Source organism: Oncorhynchus nerka, linkage group LG4 (assembly GCF_034236695.1).
Source record: "Oncorhynchus nerka isolate Pitt River linkage group LG4, Oner_Uvic_2.0, whole genome shotgun sequence".
NCBI lineage: Eukaryota > Metazoa > Chordata > Actinopteri > Salmoniformes > Salmonidae > Oncorhynchus > Oncorhynchus nerka.
The window spans coordinates 101,173,615-101,188,306 of NC_088399.1; the positions used below are offsets into that span (position 1 = coordinate 101,173,615).

Here is a 14,692-nt window from a genome sequence, read left to right on the forward strand (position 1 = left end):
ACAACAGTCAGTCGTGTTGCTCCTGAATATCTCGTTTTAAATCACAGAGGAGGAACTCTGTGTATATTAGTAGCAGACTACTAATGTAAAATGTGTCTGGGAAAAAAAGTAGGAAGAGGTAAGACTGTTCTAAGAAAAAGTCCCGAGTCCTGTAGATTATGTTTATGTATTTGTCAGATCACAACCTGTTTCAGGCCATCTGGTCCTTATTCCGAAATCACTCACAAAATACACGCTTGCTAAATACATTGGATCATTCACCTAAATAGGGTAGGCTACATTTAAAATATATATATATATATTTGTAAGGTATCTTGTAAGATTACATTTACTCTCATCACTATCAAATAACATTAGCATTTGCTTACACTGTGAAATAAAATACGTAAGTAATCACACAGCTACACTAATTAGGATCCATTATGGCCTGCCTATTATGACTTGTTGAAATATACAAAAAAACAATAGTGCTACATTTGTTTTAACGTAACATCATTATAAGAAACATAAATAATGATCCTCATTGGGATGCAAGCGACATACTGAAACATAGTTACAGCAGCCCACTGCTCAACATCACCGTCTTTCCCCTTTTATGACGGAAAAACGCGTACCCTCCCGCCGCACCTTCTATCGAGACGCGCAACGGCAACCTGTAGAACGCAACGCGAGGTGAAACGCACAGCGGTAGCAGTTGTATGAATTCTGTCGGAACATATCAGCTGATCTTTAGGTCGTTTTTTCCCGTTGACTTTTAGACTAGATTCATTCAACTGAACACAACTAGTTTATTACCAACATAAGAAAAAGATAACCTGTAAAATGGATTGTTCTTCTGAGGCGGTGCAGTTGCTTTCGGATGAAGCCACCGCTCCAATGGAATTGAAAAAAGGAATGTCCATATTCCTGGATGTAAGTACTATGTATGACTTGAGGCATGCGGTCTTCATCCAGAAACATGTGTATTGTTAACGTTATTCCCCCTGATACTGTGACTGTGAGACCGCAGGCTATAGTTTCATCGACAGGGAAAACAGAATGCTTAGCAGTTTTGCCAAGTTTCAAATAACTTCTCGATAGACTAATCGATAAAGAAATGTATTCATCATTTTTTTTAACTGATTTTACATACCTCTCTTTAATTTAAGCAGAACAAATGCAATGCATTTCATCGGCAAAATTCAATAATATTTCCAATCCGTCCTTCTTGGGCTATGATGTTTCATTTATAGGCTAGCTACTTTGTCTTATGTAACTCATAGATTCATTATTTGTATCGCTATATATTCCATACATGTATACGTTTATTTATGTATACTTACACTATATCTATTCGATGCCATATATTATGTAACACATAGATGAATGATTTGACACGTTTTATTACACTATGCTGTGCCTGTTAAATCCCCAGAGGGTCTGTCTGCTGGCAGGGCTGGCTAGCACCAGACGTGTTCAGTTCACACAGTGTTATAAAGTGAATTCATGTGTGCCACCCTATTCCCTATATAGTGCATCACATTTGACAAAAAAAGTAGTGCACTGTGTAGGGAATAGGGTGCCATTTGGGAGTACTGCAAAAGTTGACCTTTTCCCGTTAATGCATCACCTGCTGGGTGCGTCATAGTTGTTTGACCATCATTTGGCGTGTTAGCACTTCTAACTCATTCTCACCAATACATGCTGCTCCAATTAGCTGGATTGATTTCACACGGATCCCTACAGATCTTTATTATGTATTTGCTATATAAATAATGGACATATTTTGTAGGCTATAGACAGGTTGGTGCACAACTATTGGGCAAAAACAGACTGGGTTGTGGGGCAAAAACAGATGGGGTTGTGGGTCAAAAACAGACGGGGTTGTGGGGAAAAAACAGACGGGCTTGTGGGGCAAAAACAGACTGGGTTGTGGGGCAAAAACAGACTGGGTTGTGGGGCAAAAACAGACTGGGTTGTGGGGCAAAAACAGACTGGATTGTGGGGCAAAAACAGACTGGGTTGTGGGGCAAAAACAGACGGGGTTGTGGGGCAAAAACAGACAGGGTTGTGGGGCAAAAACAGATGGGGTTGTGGGGCAAAAACAGATGGGGTTGTGGGGCAAAAACAGACGGGGTTGTGGGGAAAAAACAGATGGGGTTGTGGGGCAAAAACAGACTGGGTTGTGGGGCAAAAACAGACTGGGTTGTGGGGCAAAAACAGACTGGATTGTGGGGCAAAAACAGACTGGGTTGTGGGGCAAAAACAGACGGGGTTGTGGGGCAAAAACAGACGGGGTTGTGGGGAAAAAACAGACGGGGTTGTGGGGCAAAAACAGACAGGGTTGTGGGGAAAAAACAGACTGGGTTGTGGGGAAAAAACAGACTGGGTTGTGGGGAAAAAACAGACTGGGTTGTGGGGAAAAAACAGACGGGGTTGTGGGGAAAAAACAGACTGGGTTGTGGGGCAAAAACAGACTGGGTTGTGGGGCAAAAACAGACAGGGTTGTGGGGCAAAAACAGACTGGGTTGTGGGGCAAAAACAGACAGGGTTGTGGGGAAAAAACAGACTGGGTTGTGGGGCAAAAACAGACTGGGTTGTGGGGCAAAAACAGACTGGGTTGTGGGGCAAAAACAGACTGGGTTGTGGGGAAAAAACAGACGGGGTTTGTTTAGATTGAAATCAGTCATAACACCTCAAAACACGACATGGTATCAAGAACAACACAAAATAACATGAAACGATCAAGGATTCCCCTCTTGGCAGATTCTTGACCTCGTTGCTATCTGACCACTGAGAATCATATCAAAGCACGGCATCGATGACAGCGCATCATTTTCCTGATGTTGTCAGCCAATTCCCGTCTATTTGCATAGTCCGGATTAATGTCACCAACCTCTCATACGGTGGTTTAGGAGATGAGATGTTCTGTTTTATGATCATCTAATGATGAACGATAGAGTTGCTTTAATCAGAAGTCTGTATAATTAAAACAGATTTATTCTTGGTTGGAGTCATTAGTCATGGAAATCTGGTGATGAGTGATATTGAATTGAAATGTCAATACTATTGACATTACATATCACTACCAGTGATTCATTTCAGCCGGATCCTACCAGAACAGGATCCGGAACGGGATCCGGAACGGGATCCGCAACGGGATCCGGAACAGGATCCGGCACCTCTCAGTTTCGCCGGACGTGTCTTTTTCCCCCAGCGCATTTAAGCCAAAAACCACGCCCCGTTATTCAGAGAGGCATTCTTCTACGCTCCCATTGGCTAGCTAGCGTTGTCTCGCTCACAGCCGATCAGCGCATGAGACACAGTGACCTTCCAAGATAATTGAACAATTAGCGACCTACCGTAATGCGGGCCTGTGATCATGTCCGGTAACATTTGCCCATGTATTTATTTTCAGTTTCAATGAGTTGTAAAAATGTCTCAGAGAAGTCTGCTGAATTCCCTGTATTGAAGGTCAGCTAAGTTAATCGAGACTACTACTTAACGTTGCTAGGTCGGTATTTGAAGTTGTTTTTATTGTCATTAGTAGTCTGTTATCAGGTTAAAACATATGCTTATTATCCACTACGCTCCAGCCATTGAATCTGTCTTTGAGCGTTAAGGGACGTTAAAGCCCCCTGCTGGAGACTGGAGCACACTGCAGTCCCTTTCAGGTCCATAGGGTTTTACTGCCCCCTGCTGGAGACTGGAGCACACTGCAGTCCACAACATTATGTTGTTATTCAATCTTGAAGAGAAAATGTTATTAATCAATGACTGAAATTTCCCGCTGTGTGATATTCACTTCCGGGCTTGGAGAGGCTCAAAGCCTTGTAGAACTCCTCTCTGAAGAGGCTCAAAGCCTTGTAGAACTCCTCTCTGAAGAGGCTCAAAGCCTTGTAGAACTCCTCTCTGAAGAGGCTCAAAGCCTTGTAGAACTCCTCTCTGAAGAGGCTCAAAGCCTTGTAGAACTCCTCTCTGAAGAGGCTCAAAGCCTTGTAGAACTCCTCTCTGAATAGGCTCAAAGCCTTGTAGAACTCCTCTCTGGAGAGGCTAAAAGCCTTGTAGAACTCCTCTCTGAAGAGGCTCAAAGCCTTGTAGAACTCCTCTCTGAATAGGCTCAAAGCCTTGTAGAACTCCTCTCTGAAGAGGCTCAAAGCCTTGTAGAACTCCTCTCTGAAGAGGCTCAAAGCCTTGTAGAACTCCTCTCTGAAGAGGCTCAAAGCCTTGTAGAACTCCTCTCTGAAGAGGCTGAAAGCCTTGTAGAACTCCTCTCTGAAGAGGCTCAAAGCCTTGTAGAACTCCTCTCTGAAGAGGCTCAAAGCCTTGTAGAACTCCTCTCTGAAGAGGCTCAAAGCCTTGTAGAACTCCTCTCTGAAGAGGCTCAAAGCCTTGTTGAACTCCTCTCTGAAGAGGCTCAAAGCCTTGTAGAACTCCTCTCTGAATAGGCTCAAAGCCTTGTAGAACTCCTCTCTGAATAGGCTCAAAGCCTTGTAGAACTCCTCTCTGAAGAGGCTCAAAGCCTTGTAGAACTCCTCTCTGAAGAGGCTGAAAGCCTTGTAGAACTCCTCTCTGAAGAGGCTCAAAGCCTTGTAGAACTCCTCTCTGAATAGGCTCAAAGCCTTGTAGAACTCCTCTCTGAAGAGGCTCAAAGCCTTGTAGAACTCCTCTGAAGAGGCTCAAAGCCTTGTGGAACTCCTCTCTGAAGAGGCTCAAAGCCTTGTAGAACTCCTCTCTGAATAGGCTCAAAGCCTTGTAGAACTCCTCTCTGAAGAGGCTCAAAGCCTTGTAGAACTCCTCTCTGAAGAGGCTCAAAGCCTTGTAGAACTCCTCTCTGAATAGGCTCAAAGCCTTGTAGAACTCCTCTCTGCCTTGTAGAACTCCTCCTCTCTGAATAGGCTCAAAGCCTTGTAGAACTCCTCTCTGAATAGGCTTAGGGCCTTGTAGAACTCCTCTCTGAATAGGCTCAAAGCCTTGTAGAACTCCTATCTGAATAGGCTTAAAGTCTTGTAGAACTCCTCTCTGAATAGGCTCAAAGCCTTGTAGAACTCCTCTCTGAATAGGCTCAAAGTCTTGTAGAACTCCTCTCTGAATAGGCTCAAAGCCTTGTAGAACTCCTCTCTGAATAGGGTTCAAAGCCTTGTAGAACTCCTCTCTCTGAATAGGCTCAAAGCCTTGTAGAACTCCTCTCTGAATAGGCTCAAAGCCTTGTAGAACTCCTCTGAATAGGCTCAAAGCCTTGAGAACTAATAGGCTTAGGGCCTTGTAGAACTCCTCTCTGAATAGGCTCAAAGCCTTGTAGAACTCCTCTCTGAATAGGCTCAAAGCCTTGTAGAACTCCTCTCTGAATAGGGTTAGGGCCTTGTAGAACTCCTCTCTGAATAGGCTCAAAGCCTTGTAGAACTCCTCTCTGAATAGGCTCAAAGCCTTGTAGAACTCCTCTCTGAATAGGCTCAAAGCCTTGTAGAACTCCTCTCTGAAGAGGCTCAAAGCCTTGTAGAACTCCTCTCTGAAGAGGCTCAAAGCCTTGTAGAACTCCTCTCTGAAGAGGCTCAAAGCCTTGTAGAACTCCTCTCTGAATAGGCTCAAAGCCTTGTAGAACTCCTCTCTGGAGAGGCTAAAAGCCTTGTAGAACTCCTCTCTGAAGAGGCTCAAAGCCTTGTAGAACTCCTCTCTGAATAGGCTCAAAGCCTTGTAGAACTCCTCTCTGAAGAGGCTCAAAGCCTTGTAGAACTCCTCTCTGAAGAGGCTCAAAGCCTTGTAGAACTCCTCTCTGAAGAGGCTCAAAGCCTTGTAGAACTCCTCTCTGAAGAGGCTGAAAGCCTTGTAGAACTCCTCTCTGAAGAGGCTCAAAGCCTTGTAGAACTCCTCTCTGAAGAGGCTCAAAGCCTTGTAGAACTCCTCTCTGAAGAGGCTCAAAGCCTTGTAGAACTCCTCTCTGAAGAGGCTCAAAGCCTTGTTGAACTCCTCTCTGAAGAGGCTCAAAGCCTTGTAGAACTCCTCTCTGAATAGGCTCAAAGCCTTGTAGAACTCCTCTCTGAATAGGCTCAAAGCCTTGTAGAACTCCTCTCTGAAGAGGCTCAAAGCCTTGTAGAACTCCTCTCTGAAGAGGCTGAAAGCCTTGTAGAACTCCTCTCTGAAGAGGCTCAAAGCCTTGTAGAACTCCTCTCTGAATAGGCTCAAAGCCTTGTAGAACTCCTCTCTGAAGAGGCTCAAAGCCTTGTAGAACTCCTCTCTGAAGAGGCTCAAAGCCTTGTGGAACTCCTCTCTGAAGAGGCTCAAAGCCTTGTAGAACTCCTCTCTGAATAGGCTCAAAGCCTTGTAGAACTCCTCTCTGAAGAGGCTCAAAGCCTTGTAGAACTCCTCTCTGAAGAGGCTCAAAGCCTTGTAGAACTCCTCTCTGAATAGGCTCAAAGCCTTGTAGAACTCCTCTCTGAATAGGCTCAAAGCCTTGTAGAACTCCTCTCTGAATAGGCTTAGGGCCTTGTAGAACTCCTCTCTGAATAGGCTCAAAGCCTTGTAGAACTCCTATCTGAATAGGCTTAGGGCCTTGTAGAACTCCTCTCTGAATAGGCTCAAAGCCTTGTAGAACTCCTCTCTGAATAGGCTCAAAGTCTTGTAGAACTCCTCTCTGAATAGGCTCAAAGCCTTGTAGAACTCCTCTCTGAATAGGGTTAGGGCCTTGTAGAACTCCTCTCTGAATAGGCTCAAAGCCTTGTAGAACTCCTCTCTGAATAGGCTCAAAGCCTTGTAGAACTCCTCTCTGAATAGGCTCAAAGCCTTGTAGAACTCCTCTCTGAATAGGCTCAAAGCCTTGTAGAACTCCTCTCTGAATAGGCTTAGGGCCTTGTAGAACTCCTCTCTGAATAGGCTCAAAGCCTTGTAGAACTCCTCTCTGAATAGGCTCAAAGCCTTGTAGAACTCCTCTCTGAATAGGGTTAGGGCCTTGTAGAACTCCTCTCTGAATAGGCTCAAAGCCTTGTAGAACTCCTCTCTGAATAGGCTCAAAGCCTTGTAGAACTCCTCTCTGAATAGGCTCAAAGCCTTGTAGAACTCCTCTCTGAATAGGCTCAAAGCCTTGTAGAACTCCTCTCTGAATAGGCTCAAAGCCTTGTAGAACTCTCTGAATAGGGTTAGGGCCTTGTAGAACTCCTCTCTGAATAGGCTCAAAGCCTTGTAGAACTCCTCTCTGAATAGGGTTAGGGCCTTGTAGAACTCCTCTCTGAATAGGGTTAGGGTTAGGGCCTTGTAGAACTCCTCTCTGAATAGGGTTAGGGCCTTGTAGAACTCCTCTCTGAATAGGGTTAGGGTTAGGGTTAGGGCCTTCTAGAACTCCTCTCTGAATAACGGGGCGTTGGTTTTGGCTTAACCTTTCTTCTGAACTGTGCCGGGAAAAAGACGCGTTTCGGACTATTTCTTTCCAGAACCCATTTACCAGGATCCGGTATCCCATTTACCAGTATCCGGTATCCCATTTACCAGGATCCGGTATCTCATTTACCAGGATCCGGTATCCCATTTACCAGGATCCGGTATCCCATTTACCAGGATCCGGTATCTCATTTACCAGGATCCGGTATCCCATTTACCAGGATCCGGTATCCCATTTACCAGGATCCGGTATCCCATTTACCAGCATCCGGTATCTCATTTACCAGGATCCAGTATCCCATTTACCAGGATCCCGTATCCCATTTACCAGGATCCGGTATCCCATTTACCAGGATCCGGTATCCCATTTACCAGGATCCGGTATCTCATTTACCAGGATCCGGTATCCCATTTACCAGGATCCGGTATCCCATTTACCAGGATCCGGTATCTCATTTACCAGGATCCGGTATCCCATTTACCAGGATCCGGTATCTCATTTACCAGGATCCGGTATCCCATTTACCAGGATCCGGTATCCCATTTACCAGGATCCGGTATCCCATTTACCAGGATCCAGTATCCCATTTACCAGCATCCGGTATCTCATTTACCAGGATCCGGTATCCCATTTGCCAGGATCCGGTATCCCATTTACCAGGATCCCGTATCCCATTTACCAGGATCCCGTATCCCATTTACCAGGATCCCGTATCCCATTTACCAGTATCCGGTATCCCATTTACCAGGATCCGGTATCCCATTTACCAGTATCCGGTATCCCATTTACCAGGATCCCGTATCCCATTTACCAGGATCCGGTATGCCATTTACCAGGATCCGGTATCCCATTTACCAGGATCCCGTATCCCATTTACCAGGATCCGGTATCCCATTTACCAGGATCCGGTATCCCATTTACCAGGATCCAGTATCCCATTTACCAGGATCCGGTATCCCATTTACCAGGATCCAGTATCCCATTTACCAGGATCCGGTATCCCATTTACCAGGATCCGGTATCCCATTTACCAGGATCCAGTATCCCATTTACCAGGATCCGGTATCCCATTTACCAGGATCCAGTATCCCATTTACCAGGATCCGGTATCCCATTTACCAGGATCCAATACCTCTCGTGACATGAAAACATTATTTTCAAATTAAATGTTATTTGGCACATGCGTGGAATACAACAGGCGTAGACCTTAAAAGTGAAATGCTTACTCACAAGCCCTTAACCAACAATGAAGTTAAGGAAATATTTTCAAAATAAACTAAAGTAAAAAAGTAACAAAATAAAATAACAATAACGAGGCTATATACAGGGGGTGTTAAGCGGAGCGACACAGGGGAACCTGTCCCTCAGATGAGGAAACAAGGATGATTGAACCACAATATTTATTGTTACACAGGGAGGATACGGAGTACAGATTCGGGGAAGCTCGGATGAGTTGCAGAAAAAACAGATTGAGGAGACTGAGGTTGGAGTTGGCTGAGTAGAACAGGATGAACAGGTCCTGAGGGGAATCTAAGGTAGTGGTGGTGAGATGTGGAGACTGAGGTTGGAGTTGGCTGAGTAGAACAGGGTGAACAGGTCCTGAGGGGAATCCAAGGTTGTGGTGGTGAGATGTGGAGACTGAGGTTGGAGTTGGCTGAGTAGAACAGGGTGAACGGGTCCTGAGGGGAATCCAAGGTTGTGGCGGTGAGATGTGGAGACTGAGGTTGGAGTTGGCTGAGTAGAACAGGGTGAACAGGTCCTGAGGGGAATCCAAGGTAGTGGTGGTGAGATGTGGAGACTGAGGTTGGAGTTGGCTGAGTAGAACAGGGTGAACAGGTCCTGAGGGGAATCCAAGGTAGTGGTGGTGAGATGTGGAGACTGAGGTTGGAGTTGGCTGAGTAGAACAGGGTGAACAGGTCCTGAGGGGAATCCAAGGTTGTGGTGGTGAGATGTGGAGACTGAGGTTGGAGTTGGCTGAGTAGAACAGGGTGAACGGGTCCTGAGGGGAATCCAAGGTTGTGGTGGTGAGATGTGGAGACTGAGGTTGGAGTTGGCTGAGTAGAACAGGGTGAACGGGTCCTGAGGGGAATCCAAGGTTGTGGTGGTGAGATGTGGAGACTGAGGTTGGAGTTGGCTGAGTAGAACAGGGTGAACAGGTCCTGAGGGGAATCCAAGGTAGTGGTGGTGAGACGTGGAGACTGAGGTTGGAGTTGGCTGAGTAGAACAGGGTGAACAGGTCCTGAGGGGAATCCAAGGTAGTGGTGGTGAGATGTGGAGACTGAGGTTGGAGTTGGCTGAGTAGAACAGGGTGAACAGGTCCTGAGGGGAATCTAAGGTAGTGGTGGTGAGATGTGGAGACTGAGGTTGGAGTTGGCTGAGTAGAACAGGGTGAACAGGTCCTGAGGGGAATCCAAGGTAGTGGTGGTGAGATGTGGAGACTGAGGTTGGAGTTGGCTGAGTAGAACAGGGTGAACAGGTCCTGAGGGGAATCTAAGGTAGTGGTGGTGAGATGTGGAGACTGAGGTTGGAGTTGGCTGAGTAGAACAGGGTGAACGGGTCCTGAGGGGAATCTAAGGTAGTGGTGGTGAGATGTGGAGACTGAGGTTGGAGTTGGCTGAGTAGAACAGGGTGAACGGGTCCTGAGGGGAATCTAAGGTAGTGGTGGTGAGATGTGGAGACTGAGGTTGGAGTTGGCTGAGTAGAACAGGGTGAACAGGTCCTGAGGGGAATCCAAGGTAGTGGTGGTGAGATGTGGAGACTGAGGTTGGAGTTGGCTGAGTAGAACAGGGTGAACAGGTCCTGAGGGGAATCCAAGGTAGTGGTGGTGAGACGTGGAGACTGAGGTTGGAGTTGGCTGAGTAGAACAGGGTGAACAGGTCCTGAGGGGAATCCAAGGTAGTGGTGGTGAGATGTGGAGACTGAGGTTGGAGTTGGCTGAGTAGAACAGGGTGAACAGGTCCTGAGGGGAATCCAAGGTAGTGGTGGTGAGACGTGGAGACTGAGGTTGGAGTTGGCTGAGTAGAACAGGGTGAACAGGTCCTGAGGGGAATCCAAGGTAGTGGTGGTGAGACGTGGAACGGGAGAGTCCGGGTGGCCATTTGTTTAATTGTTCAGCAGTCTCATGGCTTTGGGGGTGGAAGCTGTTAAGGAGCCTCTTGGTCATAGACTTGGCACTCCGGTACCGCTTGCTGTGCAGTTGCATAGAGAACAGTCTATGACTTGGGTGACTGGAATCTCTGACAATTTTTTGGGCCATCCTCTGACACCGCCTGGTAGAGAGGTCCTGGATGGCTCTGTTTGCAATGTAAAAATTATAATTAAAGCAATCAGAGTTCATTCAAAAACAAACAAAAAATGTGATGTGAAAGTAGTGCCTGATATCCTAAGAATTGATTCATGTTTGGCTGGCCCGGGGTTATGGTTTGCCCTTTGTTGGGCTGGCCCGGGGTTATGGTTTGCCCTGTGTTGGGCTGGCCCGGGGTTATGGTTGGCCCTGTGTTGGGCTGGCCCGGGGTTATGGTTGGCCCTGTGTTGGGCTGGCCCGGGGTTATGGTTTGCCCTGTGTTGGGCTGGCCCGGGGTTATGGTTTGCCCTGTGTTGGGCTGGCCCGGGGTTATGGTTTGCCCTGTGTTGGGCTGGCCCGGGGTTATGGTTTGCCCTGTGTTGGGCTGGCCCGGGGTTATGGTTTGCCCTGTGTTGGGCTGGCCCGGGGTTATGGTTTGCCCTGTGTTGGGCTGGCCCGGGGTTATGGTTTGGCTTGTGTTGGGCTGGACCGGGGTTATGGTTTGCCCTGTGTTGGGCTGGCCCGGGGTTATGGTTGGCCCTGTGTTGGGCTGGCCTGGGGTTATGGTTTGCCTTGTGTTGGGCTGGCCTGGGGTTATGGTTTGCCCTGTGTTGGGCTGGCCCGAGGTTATGGTTTGCCCTGTGTTGGTCTGCTGAAGAGAGAAGACTGTCTGTCTGTCGGCTACCACGTTATCAACTTCCAGATAGACCTATTGAGCAAAGTTAAACAAGAGCAGTATAAGATTTTGGCACGAGAACGTTGGCCATCGCTGGTGAGTGAAGCTGCGCATCATTGGGTGAGCCAGTGAAACTGGAACGCTGTTTTAGGCCTAGAATTTCTTCCTCATATTGTACAATATGTGTGTCTCCACAGACCTCGTCCTAGGTTATTGATTGATGCAAGACATGGTTGTTTTCATTGATCTCAGATTCTCAGTTTGTCAGTGTCAATGTGTGGCCTGTCATTTCCATCATTTGTGAAGAATTCATAAGATTCTGTTGAAGTCTCCAGTCATCTAAAAAATCTCATAAAGGGCCATTCTTTCCCCCGGACCTTAGGCCACAAAAAATGTTCCCCATGTGTTCAACTTCTGCAAGCGCCTCTCTCTACTCTTCCTCTCTGTGCCAGTACGCAAAAGCAATCATAATGATTCAAATGCTTATTATAAAATGGATTTTGACTCTAATGCGTTCCGGTACCTCAGAGCTCCCCAGCTCACCTCCTGTTGACAAATTAATCACTGGTCAGTACTGTTTATAAAGGCATAGTGCCACTGAATACCCAGGAGGTTGTCTTTGGCAGTCTGTATTTATACACTGAACAAAAATATAATTACAAAATGCAACAATTTTAAAGATTTTACTGAGTTACAGTTCACATAAGGAAATTTGTCAATTGAAATAAAAATGAATTAGGCCCTAATCTATGGATTTCACATGACTGGGAATACAGATATGCATCTGTTGGTCACAGATACTGTACCTTTTTTAAAAAGTAGGGGCGTGGATCAGAAAACCAGTCAGTATCTGGTGTGACCACCATTTACCTCACGCAACACTTCTTCTTTCGTATAGAGTTGATCAGGCTGTTGATTGTGGCCCTGTGGAATGTTGTCCAACTCCTCTTCGATGGCTGTGGAATGTTGTCCCCACTCCTCTTCGATGGCTGTGGAATGTTGCCCCACTCCTCTTCAATGGCTGTGGAATGTTGTCCCCACTCCTCTTCAACGGCTGTGGAATGTTGTCCCCACTCCTCTTCAATGGCTGTGGAATGTCGTCCCCACTCCTCTTCGATGGCTGTGGAATGTTGCCCCACTCCTCTTCAATGGCTGTGGAATGTTGTCCCCACTCCTCTTCGATGGCTGTGGAATGTTGCCCCACTCCTCTTCAATGGCTGTGGAATGTTGCCCCACTCCTCTTCGATGGCTGTGGAATGTTGTCCAACTCCTCTTCGATGGCTGTGGAATGTTGCCCCACTCCTCTTCAATGGCTGTGGAATGTTGCCCCACTCCTCTTCGATGGCTGTGGGAATGTTGTCCAACTCCTCTTCGATGGCTGTGGGAATGTTGTCCAACTCCTCTTCGATGGCTGTGGAATGTTGTCCAACTCCTCTTCGATGGCTGTGGAATGTTGTCCCCACTCCTCTTCAACGGCTGTGGAATGTTGCCCCACTCCTCTTCAATGGCTGTGGAATGTTGTCCCACTCCTCTTCGATGGCTGTGGAATGTTGCCCCACTCCTCTTCGATGGCTGTGGAATGTTGTCCAACTCCTCTTCAATGGCTGTGGAATGTTGTCCAACTCCTCTTCGATGGCTGTGGGAATGTTGTCCAACTCCTCTTCGATGGCTGTGGGAATGTTGTCCAACTCCTCTTCGATGGCTGTGGAATGTTGTCCAACTCCTCTTCGATGGGAAGTTGCTGGATATTTTTTATTTTCCGTTTATTTATCTAAGTCTGTTAAGATCAAATTAATCAAATGTATTTATAAATCCCTTTTTACATCAGCTGATGTCACAAAGTGCCGTACAGAAACACAGCCTAAAAACCCAAACAGCAAGCAATGCAGATGTAGAAGCAAGGTGGGGCTAGGAAAAACTCCCTAGAAAGGCAGGAACCTAGGAATAAACCTAGAGAGGAACCAGGCTATGTGGGGTGGCCAGTCCTCTTCTGGCTGTGCTGGGTGGAGATTAGAACAGAACATGGCCAAGATGTTCAAATGTCCATAAATGACCAGCAGGGTCAAATAATAATAATCACAGTAGTTGTAGAGGGTGCAACAGGTCAGCACCTCAGGAGTAAATTGGCTTTTCATCGCCGATCATTCAGAGTATCTCTACCACACCTGCTGTCTCTAGAGAGTTGAAAACAGCAGGTCTGGGACAGGTAGCACGTCCGGTGAACAGGTCAGGGTTGCATAGCTGCAGGCAGAACAGTTGAAACTGGAGCAGCAGCACAGCCAGGTGGACTGGGCACAGCAAGGAGTCATCATGCCAGGAAGTCCTGAGGCATGGTCCTAGGGCTCAGGTCCTCCGAGAGGGAAGGGAGAGAGAGGTCCTCCGAGAGAGAGAAAGAAAGAGAGAGAAAGAGAGAGAGAATTAGAGGGAGCATATTAAAATTCACACAGGACACCTGATAAGACGGATGAAATACTCCAGATATAACAGACTGCCCCCCGACACATAAACTACTGCAGCATAAATACTGGAGGCTGAGACAGGAGGGGTCAGGAGACACTGTGGCCCCGTCTGACAATACCGGACAGGGCCAACCAGGCAGGATATAACCCCACCCACTTTGCCAAAGCACAGCTCCCACACCACTAGAGGGATATCTTCAACCACCAACTTACTACTCTGAGACAAGGCCGAGTATAGCCAAAGAGGATCTCCCTCACGGCACGAACCCGAGGAGGGCGCCAACCCGGACAGGAAGATCACGTCAGTGACTCAACCCACTCAAGTGACGCACCCCTCCTAGGGGCGGCATGGAAGAGCACCAGTAAGCCAGTGACTCAGCCCCTGTAATAGGGTTAGAGGCAGAGAATCGCAGTGGAAAGAGGGGAACCGGTCAGGCAGAAACAGTAAGGGTGCTTGGTCGCTCCAGTGCCTTTCCGTTCACCTTCACACTTCTGGGCCAGACTACACTCAATCATAGGACCTACTGAAGAGATGAGTCTTCAATAATGACTTAAAGGACAGGACCAAATCAGAAAGATAGGTAGGAGCAAGCCCATGTAATGCTTTGTAGGTTATCAGTAAAACCTTGAAATCAGGAAGCCACAGAAGCCACAGGAAGCCAGTGTAGGGAGGCTAGCACTGGAGTAATATGATCACATTTTTTGGTTCTAGTCAGGATTCTAGCAGCCGTATTTAACACTAACTGAAGTTTATTTAGTCTTTTATCCAGGTATCCGGAGACTAGAGCATTGCAGTAGTCTAACCTAGAAGTGACAAAAGCATGGATAATTTTTTTAGCATAATCTTTGGATAGAAAGTTTCAGATTTTTGCAATGTTACGTAGATGGAAAAAAGCTGTCCTTGAAACAGTCAAAAGAGAGAC

General features: G+C 46.9%; 1 protein-coding gene across 1 annotated transcript in view; it reads left to right on the forward strand.

The window, feature by feature from the left end:
* Nucleotides 1-667: 667 nt before the first annotated feature.
* necab1 (N-terminal EF-hand calcium binding protein 1) overlaps nucleotides 668-14,692 on the forward strand; it is a 163,984-nt gene continuing 149,959 nt past the window's right edge. The window contains exon 1 of the mRNA XM_065018070.1: nucleotides 668-912. Coding sequence (XP_064874142.1) covers nucleotides 823-912 — 90 coding nt within the window. The 5' untranslated portion in view covers nucleotides 668-822. The remainder of the gene's footprint in view (nucleotides 913-14,692) is intronic.